At 49.8% G+C, this 19617-nt stretch overlaps 1 protein-coding gene across 3 annotated transcripts in view; it reads left to right on the top strand.

The window, feature by feature from the left end:
• The window catches only part of RNF8 (ring finger protein 8), a 29804-nt gene extending 13434 nt beyond the window's left edge, over positions 1–16370 (top strand). Inside the window, exons 3-8 of one of the 3 annotated variants that reach the window (XM_084754313.1) lie at positions 1244–1987; positions 3945–4007; positions 6215–6304; positions 9377–9484; positions 10514–10692; positions 15984–16370. In XM_084754313.1, coding sequence (XP_084610439.1) covers positions 1244–1987; positions 3945–4007; positions 6215–6304; positions 9377–9484; positions 10514–10692; positions 15984–16026 — 1227 coding nt within the window. In that variant the 3' untranslated portion in view covers positions 16027–16370. Of the gene's footprint in view, positions 1–1243; positions 1988–3944; positions 4008–6214; positions 6305–9376; positions 9485–10513; positions 10719–15983 lie in introns of all 3 variants that reach the window. The other 2 variants (XM_084754312.1, XM_084754314.1) reach the window with 2 other exon arrangements.
• The last annotated feature ends 3247 nt before the right edge of the window (positions 16371–19617 follow it).

The following is a 19617-nucleotide window of genomic DNA, read 5'->3' as shown; positions in this document are numbered from 1 at the left end:
AGAAATGAAGTGGCCTGTCAGTTGTGCTGTGGTCTAAGTATCTTACACATGTTGCATTCTCACGGGGATCACCAGAAAGATTATCATCTATATAGACGCAGGACCCAACCCAAAAAGCAAACAGGAAGTCAGCCCAGTGCCGCTGAACTGCTGGATGATAGACACATTGCAGACCTGGCAGTCTGATCCAAGACTCGTATTCTTTTTTTTTTTTTTTTTTTTTTGGTTTTTCGAGACAGGGTCTCTCTGTGTAGCCTTGGCCGTCCTGGACTCACTTTGTAGACCAGGCTGGCCTCGAACTCACAGCGATCCGCCTACCTCTGCCTCCCGAGTGCTGTGATTAAAGGCGTGCGCCACCACGCCCGGCTCAAGACTCGTATTCTTTTTCATCTCCGGTGTTGGGGATTGAACCCGCTCTTCCTGTGCTTTTACTTCAGAGCTCAACCCTCTCCCACCCATGCTCTTAGCAACGTAACCTCATTAAAGCAAGACGAGAGCAAAGATTCATGACGCTTGAGTGCTGTGTAATGCATTTTACAGTGTGGGATAGATACCAGACTTCGTCATCGTATAGACAAAGCTGGGACACAGAGAAGCAAAGTTGCTAAAGCCATGCAACTAATATGCCCAAGGTGTTGAGTTTGCTCTGTGAGCTCAAGGCCATAGCTCAACTCTGTTCGTTACACTCTGATAGTGTACATGGCTGGCTGCTGGTGTCACTTGGGTCAAGTTCCACCTTCAGTTTGATTCCCCCAGTACAAAATATTGGTGCTGTACTTTAGTTTTTGTATGCTGGAGGGTGCTTTGTTTGTTCAGTGTTGAGGGCCCACGTGCAGAACATGGGTGACTCCTGGCTGGCCTACCTTGTGGTTCACTGTAAGGTAACGCTTCCTTCCCTAGGAGCTTTGTCTCCGTTCTTGAACCATTGCCTGGCGTGTAGGTCAGTAGGAGTGATTGGGTTTCAGTGTTGTTTAGTGCGTTGCCTGTGTTTTGAGCAAGGTGATTCTTGCCTGTTACACAGACGGTCCTCTGTGGAGGTATGAATGTGAAATATAGGTAGGGAGCCAAAGCGCTGTGTGCACAGTGCTCTTCCAGAGATGGTGGTTTATGAACCTTTCACTTCTGTTTGTTCTCAAGGGTTTTCCTTTTGAAAAGGCAGAAGGTTTTGCAGCAGCAAGAGAGAAATTCCATTAAGAGGAGGAAAATCATGAGCTTATTTTGTTTTCCTTTTCTTTTTCCCCAGAGTCTGAATGGTGTTTGGCTGAACAGAGAGCGCCTGGCACCATTACAGGTTTATTGCCTCCGTAAGGGAGACCACATCCAGCTTGGAGTGCCGCTGGAAAGCAGGGAGAGCGCGGAGTATGAGTACGAAGTTATTGAGGAGGACTGGGAGAATGTGACTCCCTGCCTTGCCCCCAGGAGTGACCAGACAGTGGACAAAAACAAAGGCTTGAGAACTAAGAGGAAATTGAGTTTGGATGGATTGGAGAGTCTTACAGCCGAAGGCCCCTCAGATCTCAAATGCAGAGTAGTAACTAAAGGCTCTTATAAACCCAGTGAGCCAGTGACGTCACACGAGAAGGGTGAAGCAGCAAGTCAGCCCTTGGGATATCTGTGTCCTAAGGTGACCTCTCTTGAGGCAAGTGAAAAGACCACCGGGACTCACACTTCCTCTGCTCCTCTGAAGGTCATCGAGGTGTATCCTAAGAGGCAGAAGGCCTCCCGCCCGTCAGCATCCCAGAGCAGCTTAGAGTTGTTTAAGGTGACTATGTCCAGGATTCTGAAGCTGAAAACGCAGATGCACGAGAAGCAGATAGCCGTTCTGAATGTGAAGAGGCAGGCCCGGAAGGGGCGCTCCAAGAGAATCGCGAGGATGGAGAAGGAGCTGCAAGACTTACAGTCTCAGCTGTATGCAGAGCAGGCTCAGCAGCAAGCAAGAGTGGAGCAGCTGGAGAAGACTTTCCAGGAAGAGGAGCATCACCTCCAGGTAGCACAGGGGTTGTAGGCACGGGTGCCCGCAGGTGGGCGGGGGCCTGTGAGCGTCTGGCTAGAGTCGTCTGGGAAGCAGGCGCTAAATGCTAAGTGTGGGAGACACAGCGGGGGCAGAAAGTCTGGTAGGGTTTGGGAAGGATTACAATCAGGAGCCAGGTAGGATGCCACGAAACCATAGTGTCCTCAGGACTTCTGTGCTCTTTGTAGTCAAAACCAGGTCACGGCCCAGAGCAGGTGCAGCAGCTAGCTGCTCTGTCCTTGTACACGACAGCTGCTTGATTAACTCTAGCTGACCTGTGGTGGACGTGGTGGTGCAGACAGGGGTTTTGTTTCTGTCTTAGCCAGCCAGAATGCCATGGGGAGGCACACAATGGGTTGAATGATAAGGCACCATCCTTTTCCTAGAAGCTAAAAGAAATACCTGGGGCCTAGAGAGATGGCTCAGTGGTTAAGTGCACTGACTGCTCTTCCAGAGGTCCTGAGTTCAATTCCCAGCAACCACATGGTGGCTCACAGCCATCTATTATGTGATCTGGTGCCCTCTTCTGGCCTGCAGGTGTACATGCAGGCAGAGCACTCATACATAAAATAAGTCCTTAAAAAGAAAGGAAGGAAGGAAGATCTAAGAGGTATGGAGTTTAGACCAAATGTGTTCTCATCTTCAAATCGTTTGCTTAGATGACAAGCTCTTACGTTAAGTGCCAGGCTGGCGCTGATCCTAGGCCTGCTTAAATGTCAGTTCCCATGTGGTAGGAACCACACCGTTCCCGCACCAGGTGTTCATGTAATGGTGAATGTCAGCAATTCCCTTTTGTTGACTTAAAACCAAAAAGGACCAGTCACAGCTAAAGTGCAAAGGTGGCTTTTATTTTCCTTGGGTCTCTCTGGGCAAGGCACAGCCTATGGTGGCATTGGCTTATTTCTGAAGAGTTCATACTTTTCATTCTTGTCTCTGTGATCTCCTTAGCTGCTAGGATTAGTGAAAGCCATGGGTGTCTTGTGGCATGCGTGGTGGTGTGCAGAGCTTCTGCTTCCTCTGCCCAGCCCAGACTGCGGTAAATGACAGAGCAGGGATCTGCTGTTTACTGTGTCTCACCTTCACTGAGCACCTTCTCTTTAAAGGATAGTGTGTCAGAGGCGGGACGGTCCCTGAGGTTAGTAGTCACGACTGTTCTGTTAAGGCAGACGCAGTGTTTACATGTGTCTTGAGGTCACACACACATAGCTTTGACGAGCACATCGTACTTTGTGCTAGCTGCCCTCGGCCCTCAGCGTGGCCTGGCCTGCTCCAGAAGCTATCAAGCCCCAGCTTCGTGCTTTGTGTTCGTAGTACCCAAATTGCCTGAATTGGTTTTGGAATTCTGCATGGTATAAAATGCTTAATGTTCTTTTAATGCCTAAGTAATTTATCTTGTTGAGACAAGATATGCTCTTCATTAGCACGTTAGAAGAATGATTTTCAGGGTGGTGCATTAAATTATGAATGAGTCGGAAGCCCCCCCCCCCCCACCTTACAGGCATTGAGGCAGCAGGAACGCAGGCTGTGTGGCCTTAGATAGTGCCGGCTGGAATGCAGAGGGAAGCCGGGGAGGCTCAGGCAGGGGCACAGAGTGGCTTGCAGAGGGACGGAACTTGGGAGTGTCGTGGGGCCAGCCTGCAGGCTGTGTGTGGGTCTAGATGTTTGTTGGCTCTGTTTTCGGATTCCATCCATTTGCGTATCATGACATTGGTAACAAAAGAAGCGTAGGCTGTCACAGCCTGTTGTCTTCAGAGCCGTTCAGCTGGTGGCTTACGCGGACAGTCCTGAGGTTTGCCGTGGGCGCCAGTTTGAAGTACAGTGAGGGGTTTGCGCCTGCCCCTGCCTGTGGTGTTCCTGTCATGCTGCTTGTTGCAGGATTGTCTTCTCTTCCCCTTGGCAGCAGGGAGACCTCCATTTTGTTTTGGCTTTTCAGGGTTTGGAGAAAGAGCAAGGAGAAGAGGACCTGAAGCAGCAGCTGGTCCAGGCTCTGCAGGAGGTAACCCAATCTCCTACCCTAGAGGCTGTGGCAGCTGGGGGCGGGAACAGGCAGGCATCACTGGCCGTTAGCCGCCTCTGCTCCGTGTTGTCTCCATTCTGCAGACAGAACAGGGGCCAGGTGCTCACACCATCAGGCACGAAACTCGGAGCCTACCAGATGTCAGCAGGGAGACGTCTGTCTTCAAGCAGAAGCCGTCTGGTGATGACAGAACAGCCTGAGAAATTCAGAGCTCTCTGGAATAGGGGCTCTACTTCCAGAGTAGTAAGGGCAGGGGAGGGGAGATGTTAGCTCCGCCTCTGGCCTTAGGGCCTGGAAGGGCCTTTGTACCTCACAAGCCCTGCACTGTGGCATCCAGAAACCACTCAAGAGTGTTCCAGTCAAGCAGTTTAAGTATGAACAGTCTAAAGCAAAACCATCCGCTTAACAGTAGTGCCACTTACAGCCTCGGGTCACCTAAAAGACCGTTTGTGATTTATGTCATTGAGCTTAGCGCTGCTTTTACTTGGCCACCTGTTATGTGCTCTTTTTGTCTTTGGATTTTATTTTCTGAGCTTATCTACTCTATGGAGTAAAAGGGTAGGCATTGTTCCCATTTGAGTATTTAAATACATTTTTATTTTGTGTGTGTGTGTGTATATACACACAAGCGTTGGCTAAGTTTGGTTGCCAGCACTCTTTAGATAGCTCACAGATCCTGTACTCCAGCTGCAGGAATCTGGATGCCCTCTTCAGGCTTCCCAGGGCACTTGTACACATGTGGCTTATACAAACACTAAATAAGAATAAAAACCTCTTTTAAAATAAACAAACACGGCACTGGGACGATGGCTCAGAGGTTAAGACCACTGGCTGCTCTTCCAAAGGTCCTGAATTCAATTCCCAGCAACCACATGGTGGCTCACGACCATCTATAATGAGATCAAACGCCCTCTTCTGGTCTGCAGGTGTACATGCAAGCAGAACACTGTATACATAATAAATAAATCTTTAAAGTAAATAAAAAACAAATACATTTTAAAATAGTGTGTACTGGAGTGGATGCTCATGTGTAAGTGTTGTGAAGGACAGCTTCCAGGAGTTGTTCCCTCCTCCATATGGGTCCAGGAATCAAACTCGGGCTGCCAGGCTTGCACACAGCACCTTTACCCCAGTCCACCTCACTGACCTCCTTCTGAGTGCTTTCAAACTAATACTTGGATGTTTTGAAACTGGTCAGAGAAGAGTCAGGCTGCTGTGCAGAAGGCCTGGGACTCACTGTGCTTCCTTGTAGCTTCACCACCTCACCTACTCTGACACATGTGTATGAGGTCATGCAGTCATCAATCTGGTGTGTGATGTCATACTTCGTTGCTCTCATGCTTGACAGACATGCCACTCTGTGCTGATGTGGCTGATCCCCCTGATGAAGTTCTCTCTCCAGACTGATAGAACTTATACATACACAAGGATTTAGCATCCTTTTTTGTTTTGTTTATTTTGTTTTTGTTTTTTGTTTTTCGAGACAGGACTTCTCTTGTAGCCCTGGCTATCCTGGATTTTGTAGACCAGGCTGGCCTTGAACTCACAGAGATCAGCCTGTCTCTGCCTCCCAAGTGCTGGGATTAAAGGCGTGCACTACCACCGCCCAGCCGATTTAGCACTCTTTTCTGACTGTTTTTCGTGCTTGTTACTCTCTTAACAACACTGGTAGGAGGAGGCTCACTTGTTTCTTACTCTACCCTTTAAAAAGGACTGAGGGTGAGATTCTTCAGAATACCCTCGCTGCCTGGGAGGACTCAGCGTTTGCTTGCTCTCTCCCCTTTTTTCTTTCCTCTCTTTCCTTCCTTATATCCTCTGTGTTGTTAGGTCTTCATGCACACTAAGGATGTGGCCTGTAACTGAGTCATATCTCAACCCACAGATAGTTTCATAGATGTAGAACCTGTTGACATTTGGGTGTGAGGAGCTAGTCAAAGTGAAACAGCTGCTGGCACTTGAGCAGCTTGTTAGAAGACAGTGGCCAGGTTGGCTCCGAAGGACTAACAGGTTTTGGCCTCTTGCCCCTATCCTGATCCATCCATCACGAATGAGAGAAGGCTGTTTTTGAAATTGTCATCACTGGTCCCTAAACTAAAGCTGCTGACCAGAGGGAGGAAGCAAAGAGGTGTGGCTACCAAGAGGGCTGTTGTGCATTCATCCTCATGGCTTTCCTGCTGTTTCTGCAGCATCGGGCTCTAATGGAAGAACTAAACCGAAGCAAGAAGGACTTTGAGAAAATTATTCAAGCCAAGAACAAAGAATTGGAGCAGACCAAGGTACTGGATAGAGGGTGGAGCTCAGTAGTTAGTGCAGCGTGCGCAAGGGTGCATGGATCCCAGCACTCGGGAGGCAGAGGCAGGTGGATTACTTGAGTTTGAGGCCAGCCTGGTCTAGAAAGTGAGTCCAGGACAGCCAAGGCTACACAGAGAAACCCTGTCTTTTTTTTTTTTTTTTTTAAAAGATGGCTCCTCCTTACCTCAGGGAGATGATCTATCCAGTCTTTCACCCTATAGATACTCACTGTAAAACAGCACCTATTTATTTCCTTCCTTGTTCAGAAGCTAACCACTGGGAAGGAGGCATGCACCCTGCATTCTAGCCTTTGTCTGTGGGGATTCCCTTTTGGGATCTGTCTCCCTATCAGATTGGTAGAATTCTTAAATTATAAGTAATGAACCCAAATGCCTCCCAAGGCCAGAGCAGTACTAAAAGCGAGAGAAGAGCCCTAAGCACAGAACCCTGGAGGGGCTGTGAGGGCCGTGCTGCTTCCCAGCTCCTTTCCCAGAAGGCAGCTCTTCTCTCTGCAGTCAGTAGCCACCCGGAATTGGCAGTCCAGTCTTGTCAGGTCCAATTTTTTTTCACAATAGGCAAAAACCCAGATGTTAAATGAAATGCCCCAAATTTAAAATATTGTCAAGTTTTTTTTAAGCTTGTATAATCATTTATGAGGAGTCGTGCCGTTTTAGTGTATGTACAAGTTCAGGTCCACCGGTCCCAGTTTCTAACCTGAAATGAGTGTTGAGTCAGGCTGCATCACCCTGCTCCAGGTTCAGAAGTGGAGCTGAGTACAGAAAGGAAGAGGCATTCTCCTCGCAGATTTGATGTCCCTGGCCATGGTTTAAATCAGTACTTTTTGGGGGCGGGGAATGGTGCTAGGGCTGGACCAGGGCCCTAGGCATTCTGGGCAAGCTCTCTGCCACTGAGCTACAACCTTTAAGTACATTGTGTTTGTTTACTATATAGCCCTGGCGGCCAGTCATCTACCTCTACTCAGCAAATGCTAGGATTGCTGTCATATACCCACACCTGACTCCAACAATTTTTTTCTTTCTTTCTTTCTTTTCCTTTTTTTTTTTTTTTTTAAGGTGTGATCTCATAGTCCAGGCTGGCCCCAAACTTACTATGTAGCTAAAAATGACCTTGAATCATTTTCTCTCAAAATAATTTATTATTATATATACGAGTATTTACTTTGCACATGTACACGTGTGTGTATAGTACCTGAAGAGGTCAGAAGAAGATGTTGGGTCCCGTGGAAGTGGCGTTATAGACAGTTGTAAGCTTCCATGTGGGTATTAAAAATTGAAGTTGGAGCCAGGTGTGGTGGCGCACGCCTTTAATCCCAGCACTTGGGAGGCAGAGGCAGGCGGATCACTGTGAGTTCGAAGCCAGCCTGGTCTACAAAGTGAGTCCAGGACAGCCAAGGCTACACAGAGAAACTGTCTTGGAAAAAAAAAAAAACCCCAACAACAACAAGAATTGAACCTGGATCCTTTGGAAGAGCAGCCAGTGCTGTTAACCTCTGAGCCACCTCTCCAGCCCATCCCCACCTCTATTTTGAACTCTTGGTTTTTGACACAGGGCTTCCCTGTTTGTAGCCCTGGCTCTCCTTTACTTTAAACTCTCAATCCTCCTGTTTCCAACTCCAAGCTGCTATCACTTTGCTTTACCATAGATTTTGAAACCCAGGAACTTAAATATTTTTCTCAGTAGGATGGAGAAATGGCTCAGTGGTTAAGAACACTTACTGCTTTTCCAGAGGACTCAGGTTCAGGTGCGGGCACCGCATGTGGTAGCTCACAGCCATCTGTAACTCCAGTTTCAGGCACCTGGGGACGCAGCCCTCCACCAGTGTGCAGACAAAATACCATATCCATAAAACAAAAATAAGTCTAAGAAGAAAAGACAAAATTAACCCGACTGCTTAGATGTATTTTGAGTGTGTTTTCCTCCCGTCTTGGGCTCCCGTTGCTTCCTGTTTGGGGGATGATGACATAACTAACCTATAGCTTGACCGTGGGGAAAGCAGGGTAGCAGACGGGAATACTTCTCTCCAGCCATGTCTCAGAGGAATCTAGGTGTCCTCCTCCTGTCAAGAGACAGCTGCTGACAATGCTCAGCCACGCCCCTGCCCTGTGCGCTCTTACCCTGTCCTGGGAAGTTTCTATTACTCTGGTTGCACCTTGCTGGTGTGCCCCACCCTCCGCCCTGGTTTAGTTCATCCAGTCGGCTGCAGTTGCAACACTGTTAGCTGGTAAACAATGTTAACTGCTAGCTAATAAACAGTGGAAGTTAGTTTTTCAAAGTTTTGCAGGCTAGGAGGTTCTGGAGGGTCCTGGCAGGGGTGGGTGTGGTCTGGTGAGTCAGGGTTTTGTCTCACAGATGATGTGAGAAGAGCGGCCCAGCATCTGCAGTCTTTGTCCTAGGCCACCCCAGGGCTTCACCCTTCATGTGTCACACTGCAGCTTAGCTTGAGCTAGCGCTCTGTGTTAGGGGCTGCTCCTAGGGAAGGGTGGCCTGCAGGGAGAGCCACGGGCCGCTCCTAGGGAAGGGTGGCCTGCAGGGAGAGCCACGGGCAGCTCCTAGAGAAGGGTGGCCTGCAGGGAGAGCCACGGGCAGCTCCTAGAGAAGGGTGGCCTGCAGGGAGAGCCACGGGCCGCTCCTAGGGAAGGGTGGCCTGCAGGGAGAGCCACGGGCCGCTCCTAGGGAAGGGTGGCCTGCAGGGAGAGCCACGGGCAGCTCCTAGGGAAGGGTGGCCTGCAGGGAGAGCCACGGGCAGCTCCTAGAGAAGGGTGGCCTGCAGGGAGAGCCACGGGCAGCTCCTAGAGAAGGGTGGCCTGCAGGGAGAGCCACGGGCCGCTCCTAGGGAAGGGTGGCCTGCAGGGAGAGCCACGGGCCGCTCCTAGGGAAGGGTGGCCTGCAGGGAGAGCCACGGGCCGCTCCTAGGGAAGGGTGGCCTGCAGGGAGAGCCACTGGCCTCTCCTAGGGAAGGGTGGCCTGCGGGGAGAGCCACGGGCAGGTCCTCTGGTTGGTTTCCCCAGGTGACGGGTGGGCTTGTGTCTTCTCAGGAGGAGAAGGACAAGGTCCAGGCACAGAAGGAGGAAGTTCTCAGCCACATGAATGACGTGCTGGAGAACGAGCTCCAGTGCATCATCTGCTCGGAGTACTTCATCGAGTTAAGTATGAGCAGGGCTCACCCTGCCCCTCGTGGGCCCATTCTGAAGAAAGTTTTGTTCAGAAACTAGAGCTGTTTGCTTTCAAGGTGATGTCTGAGACAGCCACCTCTCATTACGACATGCAGTCTGCACTGCGTTTTCCTTCTTACCTAGCACACTTGCCATTTCAGCTGCAATGAAAGCCACACAGCATCGGGATTTTGAAGTGCTGGACTAAAGCTGCCCACTAGTGCTGTCCTTTCTTTGCTAAAGATGGGCATGTGCTCAGAGTGGGCTTGTGTGGCCTTCGAAGCAGGTAGTGGATGCCACTGACCATGTGGTCACTGTAGGTATTCAGGGCCAGAGTGAGTGTATTTCAGGCCCTGGAGGGTCCTTTTGAATATGAAACACTGGCCAGGTGTGGTGGCGCACGCCGTTAGTCCCAGAGCTTGAGGCAGATGTAGGTGGATCTCTCTGAGTTCGAGGCCAGCCTGGTCTACATGTGTAGACCTACACAGAGAAACCCTGTCTCAAAAAACCAAAAAAGAAGGAAACCGAACCACCTGCCTCCTAGTACTGTCTGTGACTTTGTCGTAGTATGGCACCAGCTCTCTGCCTTTTCACTAATCCCTACCACTTGTAGCCAGTTCATTTCATGCTAAGTGTTAAGCTCATGAGTCAAATGGCAGGCTTTTAGATGCCTTTGGAAAGGAAAATGCATGTACATAGGGTTCCTGTTTTGAGGCCCTCCCTAGGGAGATGGCTGTGTTTGCCTTCTTCGGGATCTCGGGAAGGCCAGTGTCTGCCTGAGCACTGGACTCTGGCTGCAGGTTGTTGTTTTCTACCTAGTTTTAGTCTAGAGATTTTGTGCTGTGGAGAACCAGCGTTGCTTAGGACTGTGGGAGCCGGTAGAGGAAGGCGAGGTGGGAACGGCTAGTGGGTGAGCCAACCCAGAGCGGCTTTATGAGGTGGGACCTTGGAGATTTGCTCCTGTTGTGCCTGGAGAAAGCAGGCGTGGCAAGTCATTGTTGTGTTCCCTTCCCATTGCAGGCTGTCACCCTGAACTGTGCCCACAGTTTCTGCTCCTTCTGTATCAAGGAGTGGATGAAACGGAAGGTAGAGTGTCCCATCTGTCGGAAGGATATTGAGTCCACAACCCACTCCCTGGTTCTGGACAACTGCATTAACAAGATGGTGGACAGTCTCAGCTCAGAAGTGAGAGAACGAAGGTGTGTCCTTATTAGGGAACGAAAAGGTGAGTGGGTTGAGAACTCCTGCTCCTTAACAAGGGACTTCAGTACTTCTGAACCGCGTCAGGTGTTTTTAGGGGGCAAGTGGGGGGAAAGAGTTTAGTAAATGATTTTTGAATTAAGGACAGGCAGGCAGAAGGCGTGGGATTGTAAAGAGAGTTCAGCTAACCGCATAGGGAAGGGACTGAGTTAGCGCAGCCTCCGCTGTGTGAGCACCCAAGAGGTAGGAAGCTTAAATGTGTATGCCCTGCTCCTGGATGGCACTAAACAGGGAGGCAGAGGCAGGCGGATCTCTGTGAGTTCGAGGGCAGCCATGGCTACACAGAATAGGAAAGAAAAGGCCGTGACTAGAAAACAAACAGCAGATGGTTTGTCATGTGGGCCTCTAGATGGTGCTGTTGCTGAAGGTAGCTTGGTTCCGCCACTTGAGTTGGCTAGATACAGATAGGATGCCTGCAGGTGAGATTCAGGACTCCGAGAGTACCTGTGGAAACAAATGTACAAGCTCTATAAGAGCCGTGCTTAGGCTCAGGTGTAGCTCAGCATAGTATGCATAAGGCCTTGGGTTCAGTCTCCAGTTCTGTCCCGCCCCGTTATTCCCCCCACCCCCCACCCCTTACACGTATACACAGGTACGTCTGAAGAACTGTAAGTGTATTCCTGCTCTTCTGTCCTTGGGTCCCAGTGGGTTTAATAACACATCCTCCAGTCAGGGGGCTTTAGATGAAAACATTGGGGTAGGGATGGCAGTGTCCCTGCCAGGTTGTTCCTTTGTAGTGAAAGTCTGGTCATTTATGTCAGTGGTTCTCAACCTCCCTAATGCTGCACCCTTTAAAGCATGCTCCTCCTGTTGTGGTGAGCCACAACCATCAAATTATTTTGTTACTACTTCATAATGAATTTTGCTACTATCGGAAACATAATGCAAACATCTGTTCACTGATGGTCTTTGGGGAGTTGTGGCCCACAGGTTGAGAACCGCTGATGTAAGTGACCGTGCCATGCTTAGGGCTGCAGAGAGCCACTCCTCTAGGTACTGTTGCAGGAGAAGACTCAGCAGGAAACAAGGAAGCTGCTGCTACTGAGTAGGAAGCATTGCTTACCCACAGAGATCCACTGTGCAAAAGACATGGTGGGGTGGCTGTCATGTTCCGTCTCGTCACTGCCTTCTGGGGATTGGAAATTAACGAGGAGCTGCTGTCTGTAGTGGTGTCACCTGACTACAGTATGTGAGGTCAGAGATGCTGGGCAGCCTAAGAGACCAAGTGCATTAACAGGGGTTGGGGGCTCTCTTCAGTGCTGTCTTCTCTCCTAGCCCTTCTACAGCTGTCAGCTGTCTCAAGCAGGGATGGGAGTCTGCTGCTGGTTCAGACCCCGCCATGGTGGGAACCGGGCAGGCAGCAGGCTCATCACAGAACGGGGTGGTGCAGATGCTGAGCAGGAAGTGTGCCTTAGCCAGTCACTGTCCAGGAATACCTCCTAAACCAGGGACAGAAGTGTCTTGTTTGTTGCTTTCCTGATACCTGCCAAGTTTAGAGCCTCCACAAATTTTGCCTCTGCCCTTGGTTCCAGCAGAGCCCTCAGTGCCCTCCAGTTCCACCTTGTCATTCCACAGAACACCACACCAGCCCTGGGTGGAGAGAGACATCGTGTGGCGCTCTCACACTCACTGTCTGCTGGAGTTCCACAGCAGGGTGTGGGGCAGCTTCTGTGGAAGGACCGCCCAGGCTAGTCTGGGCAGGCAGATGGCAGAGGATCCTGTAGTGATCCTTCCTGGACACTTGTTTTCCAAGGCACATGACTTTCAGAAAAGCCAAGACTGGGAGGGGCCTGCTTTTGTCAGCCTGGGAACCAGATGGCTCAGGATCAGGTTCTGACCTTTGACCTGGAACATGTTGTCTTCTCATCAGTCCACTCACAGCTGAAGACTAGAAGAGCCATGTCCCAAGTTCATCTCCGTCTCCTCTTAGAGTCACTTATATAGATTGCATACCCCAGTCCTGCTCCCCTTCTCTGCAGAGGCTAAATGGGCCGCCCCTGGGCCTCTCTGGACCGGGAGTGACTGAACAGGAAGCAGCTCCCTGTTGCATCACCGCTCACACTGCTTCCAGCAGTTACCACAGCAAATGCTGCTCCGAGACTTTCTCTAGACAAGGCAGAGCTGTGAGGCTTGACTTAGGCAAAGGCGTGCCAGAGCCACCAGCGTCTCTGTTGGGCTGCAGTTCGGGGCTAAGAGAAAATTCTAGATGAAATGCCAGCTCTCTTGGAGTGCTCGGCTGCCATTTGAGAGCTGGCTTATTCCTTAGTGCATGGGAATTTTTAAAAAGAACTTAGGGTCTGGGGTTGAAGAGATGGCGCAGTGGTCAAGAGCACTTTCCGCTCTTCTAGAGGACTTGAGTTCAGTTCCCAGCACCCACTGGTGGCTCACAGCTGTCTGTAACCCCAGTCCAAAGGGATCTGGCTCCTTTTGGTTGCCTCAAGGACCAGGCATGCACACGGTGTGCATACATATATGTAAGCAAAACACCCATACACAGAAGAAAACAGCAAACCGGATTTAAAAAGGACATAGGCTCTGGAAACTAGCAAGCATTTGGTTGCTTCTCATACGGATGTCCTGTGCTCTCCAAGAGCAGGGCCTTCCTTAGCCTCCCTAACTGGTGGGTATCTCCGAGGTCTAGGTCCCAGTGGGAGTAAGCACCTCCTGACTGATTGGCTATTGAGGTCTTATAGACTGAAGCCTGTGGTGTGTCGGCGGCAGGGCGGTGGGTTAAGGAAGCGTGCCTTGCAGCTGGGGCAGGTAACGAACATTCAAGCCAGGCATTGGCTCAGGGCTCACTGTGGCAGAGTAACAGTGACACAGGCACCTTCTGAAGGAAAAGATTTGAAATTCCTGTAGGGAGCTGGTAAGGGGAGGGAGTTCCGGCAGATACGCCCCACCCCTCCCTATTTCTTCTGTTCTCATTAAATTACAAATTAACAAGTATGTTTACACTTTGATTTCCCCAGAAATTCCTCTTCCTCCTCCTCCTTTTTTTTTTTTTCCTGTTTTTATAGCGGTTGAGGTTGTAGGGTGGATGTGAGAGTCTTACCCTGTAGGCCAGCCTGGAACTCACAGCTGTCCTTCCCTTGAGCCTCCCAAGTGTTGGGATCTGAGGCTTGAGCCCCTGAGCGCAGAGTGTCTGAAATGAAAGAAGCAGGGCTGGAGACATGCACAGGAAGTGGGCAGTGTGCGTGCGTACGTGCGTGTGTACACAGGAGGTGGGCAGTGTACAGAACCAAAAGGTGTGTGTGTGTTTTCTCAACTCTGGCTTCTTCAGATTGCATTCCCCCATTCCCTTGCTATTGTAAAACTAGAGTGAAGCTCCTAAGAGGGAAGGCGCTGTGAGTCTGTGAACAGTGCTGTTCTGGAGTTGAAGGTCTCTAGGAACATCCACCTGGCCTGTGACTGATGTATTTAGCTGAGAGGAAGGTGGTCCAGAGAAACTGAAAGGGCCCTGGACTCTGAAGATGTCTCTCTGCTCCCCTGGAATTCTCTCTGATGTTGCCCATCTCCTTTCTTGGAAGACAGCCCTGACAGGACTGCTTGGTGCAGGTGGCAGTCAGGTGGATCTAGTCAATAACCACCCAGAGAGAACTGTAGTTAGCAGGCACTTCCTGAACGCACTCAGCCTGACCTCAGAGACTGCTGTTTACACTAAGGCCGCTGTAGTGTTTGCCTAAGGGAAAATGGCTCGGCAAGGTTACACTCAGAGAACGTGTAGCACCATAGTCAAATGATTTGTTTGTTTGTTTGTTTACTTATTGAGACAGGGCCGGCTTCGTATACCAAGCTAACCTCAAACTCCGAATTCCTTCTGCCTCCGCCTCCCGAGTGCCACCAAGCCCAGCCGTAAGGTTTTGATTTTTAAAGATTTATGTTTTGCAGAATCATTACAGGATAAAAATGAGCAGTTTCTTCATTACTGCTCCCTTTTTTCCTTTTCTTTGACTTTAAGATTTATTTATTTATTTATTTATTTATTTATTTATTGTGTATACAGTGCTCTGCCTGCATGTGCACCTGCAGGCTGGAAGAGGGCACCAGATCTCATTACAGATAGTTGTGAGCCACCATGTGGTTGCTGGGAGTTGAACTCAGGACATTTGGAAGAGCAGCCAGTGCTCTTAACCTCTGAACAATTGCTCTGGTCCTCTCCCCCCCCCCCCCTTCTTTTAGATCTTGTTTTTTATTCTTCTTTTCCTCATTAAAATAAGAGATTTCCTCTGTTTAATGTGTTTCCCTTTTCACCTTTAACCGACAACTCAGGATACAGTTTGAATGACAGCAAGGGTGGGGGATGGGGAAGTGCGTAGAAGCATGAGGACCCAGAGCCACTGAAAAGCTGGGCCTGGCCGGGTGTGATGGGAGGCAGAGGCAGGTGGATCTCTGTGAGTTCAAGGCTAGCCTGGTCTACAGAGTGAGTCCAAGGACAGCCAAGGCTACATAGAGAGACCCTGTCTCAAAAAAACCAAATCAAAACAGCTTTGGGGTAGTGAAAACAGACATGTCCTTGAGACTTGCTGGGAGCTTCCTCGGTGAGCCTCAGGTCACAGTGAACTGTCTCAAAGACAGCTGAGGAAGGACACCCACGGTTGACTGGTCTCCACACTCACTCGCACGGACATTTGTGCTCACCTGCATGCTACACACCCATGGGAGTGCGTTCACAGGGAAGTGACAGGCATCACAGGAACTGGTAGAAAACAGGACTGTCCTTTTGGTGGTGTCAGTCTGAGACTGATTGGACTGCATGAACTAGTGACCCAGGAACCTCAGGCTTCTTACTTGTCTGTAGTCCTTGTGAGAGAGGCTGCCTTCAGCCTGGAGGGACAAAAGCTGTTCTGACTTAGTGATCTGTAGTGAAATGTCTGTGCTGTGTCCACCCAAGAAAATGGCCCAGGTGAGAAGAGTGGCCTTTCCCAATGCTGTCAGTCCTCTTCACCTCACATTTACGTATACGCTGTGCACAGTGCAGTACTGGAGACTCAGGGACTCCTGAGCCTGTCGTGTCATGAAGGTGAAGACTTCCTGCTGGAAGCTGCTTGGGCAGCGCCGTCAGCCCACAGCCCAGCTTCCACAAGGACCAGGCTTCAGCAGTGACATGAGCTGGCTGACGTTCTCCCTCTGCTCTGGTTGTGGAGAGCCAGCAAAGGTGGCTAAGATGGAAGGGGGTGTAAGGGGACGAGACACGGGCCCCTCCTTCACACAGCTGTCTTTCTCTCCAAAGCAAAGAGAGTGTCATGAAGGTCGTGCTCCAAGGACATGTGTGAGACTCTAGGGGGACGACGGCCGCTCGGAGTGGACTAGAGGGTTTCCTGGACATCATCTGGGAAGCCATGTGCTGCAGAGACTGCCGAGGAAGCCTGCGTCGCTGGCCTTGCTGACACTATCGTCCAAAGCACCACTGGACTCCTGCCCCGACTGCTTCACTACAAGCTAAATGACTTGAGTTCTGTTGTTCCTTAATCTGTTGATTGGTTTTGATACCTCATGCACCCTTGGACAGTGGGGTGTACCCCATGGCTGCCTTGAAGGTAGCCTGCATTTTGAGAGTCTGATTTATCTTTTTATGAAAATAAGATGTCATTTCTTGGAAATAAAATGTAAAACCTGCCATTTGCTCATCTGGGCTTCAGTGTGTTTACCTGCCTTTGCTTCCCGCTACCAGACAGTCTCCCAGGTAAACACTGACAGCTCATAGCCTGTGGCTGGGAGGGAGAGTCCATGGTGGACTGCCAGCAGGCGTCAGCCCAGGAGCTCAGCTCATGGCCACACCAGCGTTTGCTATTCTGTTTTCAATCTGTGGCGGGGTCAGGTCACAGCTCTCCTTGTTTGGGGAGTTCCTTTCTTCATCTGCCATTCAGAGGATGTTTCCAGCTGTCTTTTCCTCAGTTTCATGGGCAAGCAGTGATTTAATGAGAACTTGACACACCTCTCCCCTTTATTTAAAAGCTGTCTCTTAGTTTATCCCAGCACTTGGGAGGCAGAGGCGGATGGAGCTGAGTTCAAAGCCAACCTGGTCTACATGCAAGTCCAAGGCACAGAGAAACCCTGTCTCAAAAAACAACAACAAACAAACAAAAAAAGCCTCTCTTTTTTTGCCCTGCCATTTTTCTCCATACATCTTTTTTTAAAACCCGCTTGAGCTGGGGCATGGTGGTGCACGCCTTTAATCCCAGCACTCAGGAGGCAGAGGCAGATGAATCTCTGTGAGTTTGAGGCCAGCCTGGTCTACAAAGAAAGTCAAGGACAGCCAAGGCTACACAGAGAAACCCTGTCTTGGAAAAAAAGAAAAGAGAGAAAAGAAAAAGAATAAACATGTGGGATTATTCTTCATGTAGAGGGCCCACACACACCCCAGCGACCCCGCTAAAGTGTTCCTGGCCAGAGAGGCCAGTGAGAGCTCCAGCTCTAAGGCCTAGCCAGGTGTGAGGTGCCAGCTGTGGCTATGGGGTGGGTGCGATGTGTCATCTGTCTGAATTGTAAGAAACGTAAAGAAACATTCTTGGGCTGGAGAGATGGCTCAGAGGTTAAGACCACTGGTTGCTCTTCCAGAGATCCTGAGTTCAATTCCCAGCAACCACATGGTGGCCCACAACCATCTATGGTGAGATCTGGTACTCTCTTCTGACACACAGGCATACATATGTACAGGCAGAACAGTGTATACATAATTAATAAATAGATCTTTAAAAAAAGAAAAAAACATTCTGGCTTTAGGCTCCTGCAAGCGGGGGTGGGGTGGGGTGGGGGATACATAAATTTATAAAGTTTATGTATCTGAGATAAAAATCAAGACCAGAGTCTGACTGAGCAATAGCAAGCAGGAAATAATTTGTGGAGACTCCCTGAGCTCTGGGAACCCATCCTGGGCGAGGAGTGGGGTATGGGGCGGGGAATGGCCTGTGGGTGCTGTCAACAATGAAACTACATCATCTGAGTGTGCGCTGGGCATCTCTCAAAGACTCAACCTGTCTCTCTGATGGACAGGCTATTCTGACTACAGAGCTGGCTGAGCAAGACAGCTCATTATTTGTCAACTACAAGGCCGTATCTTCTTCAGAGAAGACACCCACTCCTACTGCAACTTCCATTTGCAAAATAAATACAAAGAAATTTCAGCAAAATAATTTTTTTTCTCTCTCAATGGAGCTTAACATTGTTCAGAACAAGGCCCTGGCCTGCTGCTGTCAATGGCAGCATCCCACTCAGGTGAGGCCCTGCGTCTCTAACAAGACTCCAACTGTCGCCTCGTCTTCTCAGGTTCTTCTTATATGAAGACCACAACGGAAGTTGGAGGTCCTCTTAATTTCTGTACCAAATGCTAATCTTGGCATTTATCAGAGGCCTGCCAGAATAAACGTCATCTCAGCATCCCTGGGGCCACCCCGTGCTTCTGGCTTATCCTCAAGTGAGGAGTGGACAGTCTGCTTACAGACTGAGCCTGTGGAAAGCCAGTGAGCAGCTGGAGAGAGCTGAGCCACAGTTAGGGTGACCCATGGACCTATGTGCCATGGTGACTGTAGCTATGTGATAGCCGGGCCCTCCCCAGAGGAGAAAAAAGTAGTGAAGAGAGAAGCTGCAACCAGTGAGGGGATTCGAGGTCTCTTTAGTGACAACGGTGGTGACTTCCAATCAGAAAAACAATAAGCATCCAGGCGGTCTGTTGGCTGAGTTGAGGGGAGGGCAGGGTGAGCCTTCTCTAGACCAGCGTGGATCTGTGGCCTCCCACTCACTGCAAAGCGCCTCCGGTAGCAAAGCTGGCTGCACGGCTGCTTAGGATTGTAAACAATCCCTCTTCACCCAGCTTGTCGGCCTGGAAGGGCCACCGCTGACTCCGCTGAGACACCCTTCACCTGAGGGCTAACATGTCTGTTTGTTTGTTTACTTGGCTTTTTGAGACAGGGTTTCTCTGTGTAGCCGTGGCTGTCCTGGACTCACTTTGTAGACCAGGCTGGCCTCGAACTCACAGCGATCTGCCTGCCTCTGCCTCCCGAGTGCTGGGATTAAAGGTGTGCGCCACCAAGCCCAGCTAACACGTCCTTTTTGTTTTTTTGTTTTGTTTTGTTGGTTGTTGTTGGTTTGCTTTTTTTGTTTTTGTTTTTGTTTTTGTTTTTGTTTGTTTTGAGACAAAGTTTCTCTGTGTAGCCTTGGCTGTCCTAGACTCGCATTGTAAACCAGGCTGGCCTGGAACTCACAGTGATCCACCTGCCCCTGCCTCCCAAGTGCTGGGATTAAAGGTGTGCGCCACCACGCCCGGCTACACATCCTTTTCTAGACAAGCAAGATACAGACGATGTTTAGTATCAGCCATCTCTCCAGGCAAAAACCACTCTGGAACTCAGCGGGGAAAATGGACATTTGGGTTAGTTTTTGTGTTTTCTAAAACTAGAACATTCTTTTTTTTTTTTTTTTTTTTTTTTTTTTTTTGGTTTTTCAAGACAGGGTTTCTCTGTGTAGCCTTGACTGTCCTGGACTCACTTTGTAGTCCAGGCTGGCCTCGAACTCACAGCAATCCGCCTGCCTCTGCCTCCCAAGTGCTGGGATTAAAGGCGTGCGCCACCACGCCCGGCTAAAACTAGAACATTCTGCTTGGCATAATGGCACACACCTTTAATCCCAGCACTCCAGAGGCAGAGGCAGGCAGATCTGAGTTCAAGGCCAGCCTGGTCTACATAGTTCCAGGCCATCTAGAGCTACAAAGTGAGACCCTATTTAAAAACAAAACAAACACCCCCTACCCCCCAAAAAACAAACAAACCAATGTTCTGGCTTGTGAGTAGTGCAACAATAACAATTATAATATATAATTCAGGCCTCATGTTGTAGTAATTTAGAGATGGGGCCCCGCTTGAAGCTGG

This window comes from Acomys minous, assembly GCF_964271855.1.
Source record: "Acomys minous genome assembly, chromosome: 13".
NCBI lineage: Eukaryota > Metazoa > Chordata > Mammalia > Rodentia > Muridae > Acomys > Acomys minous.
Note: the sequence above shows the minus strand (reverse complement) of the source record. Positions and strands in the feature narration are given on the sequence as shown.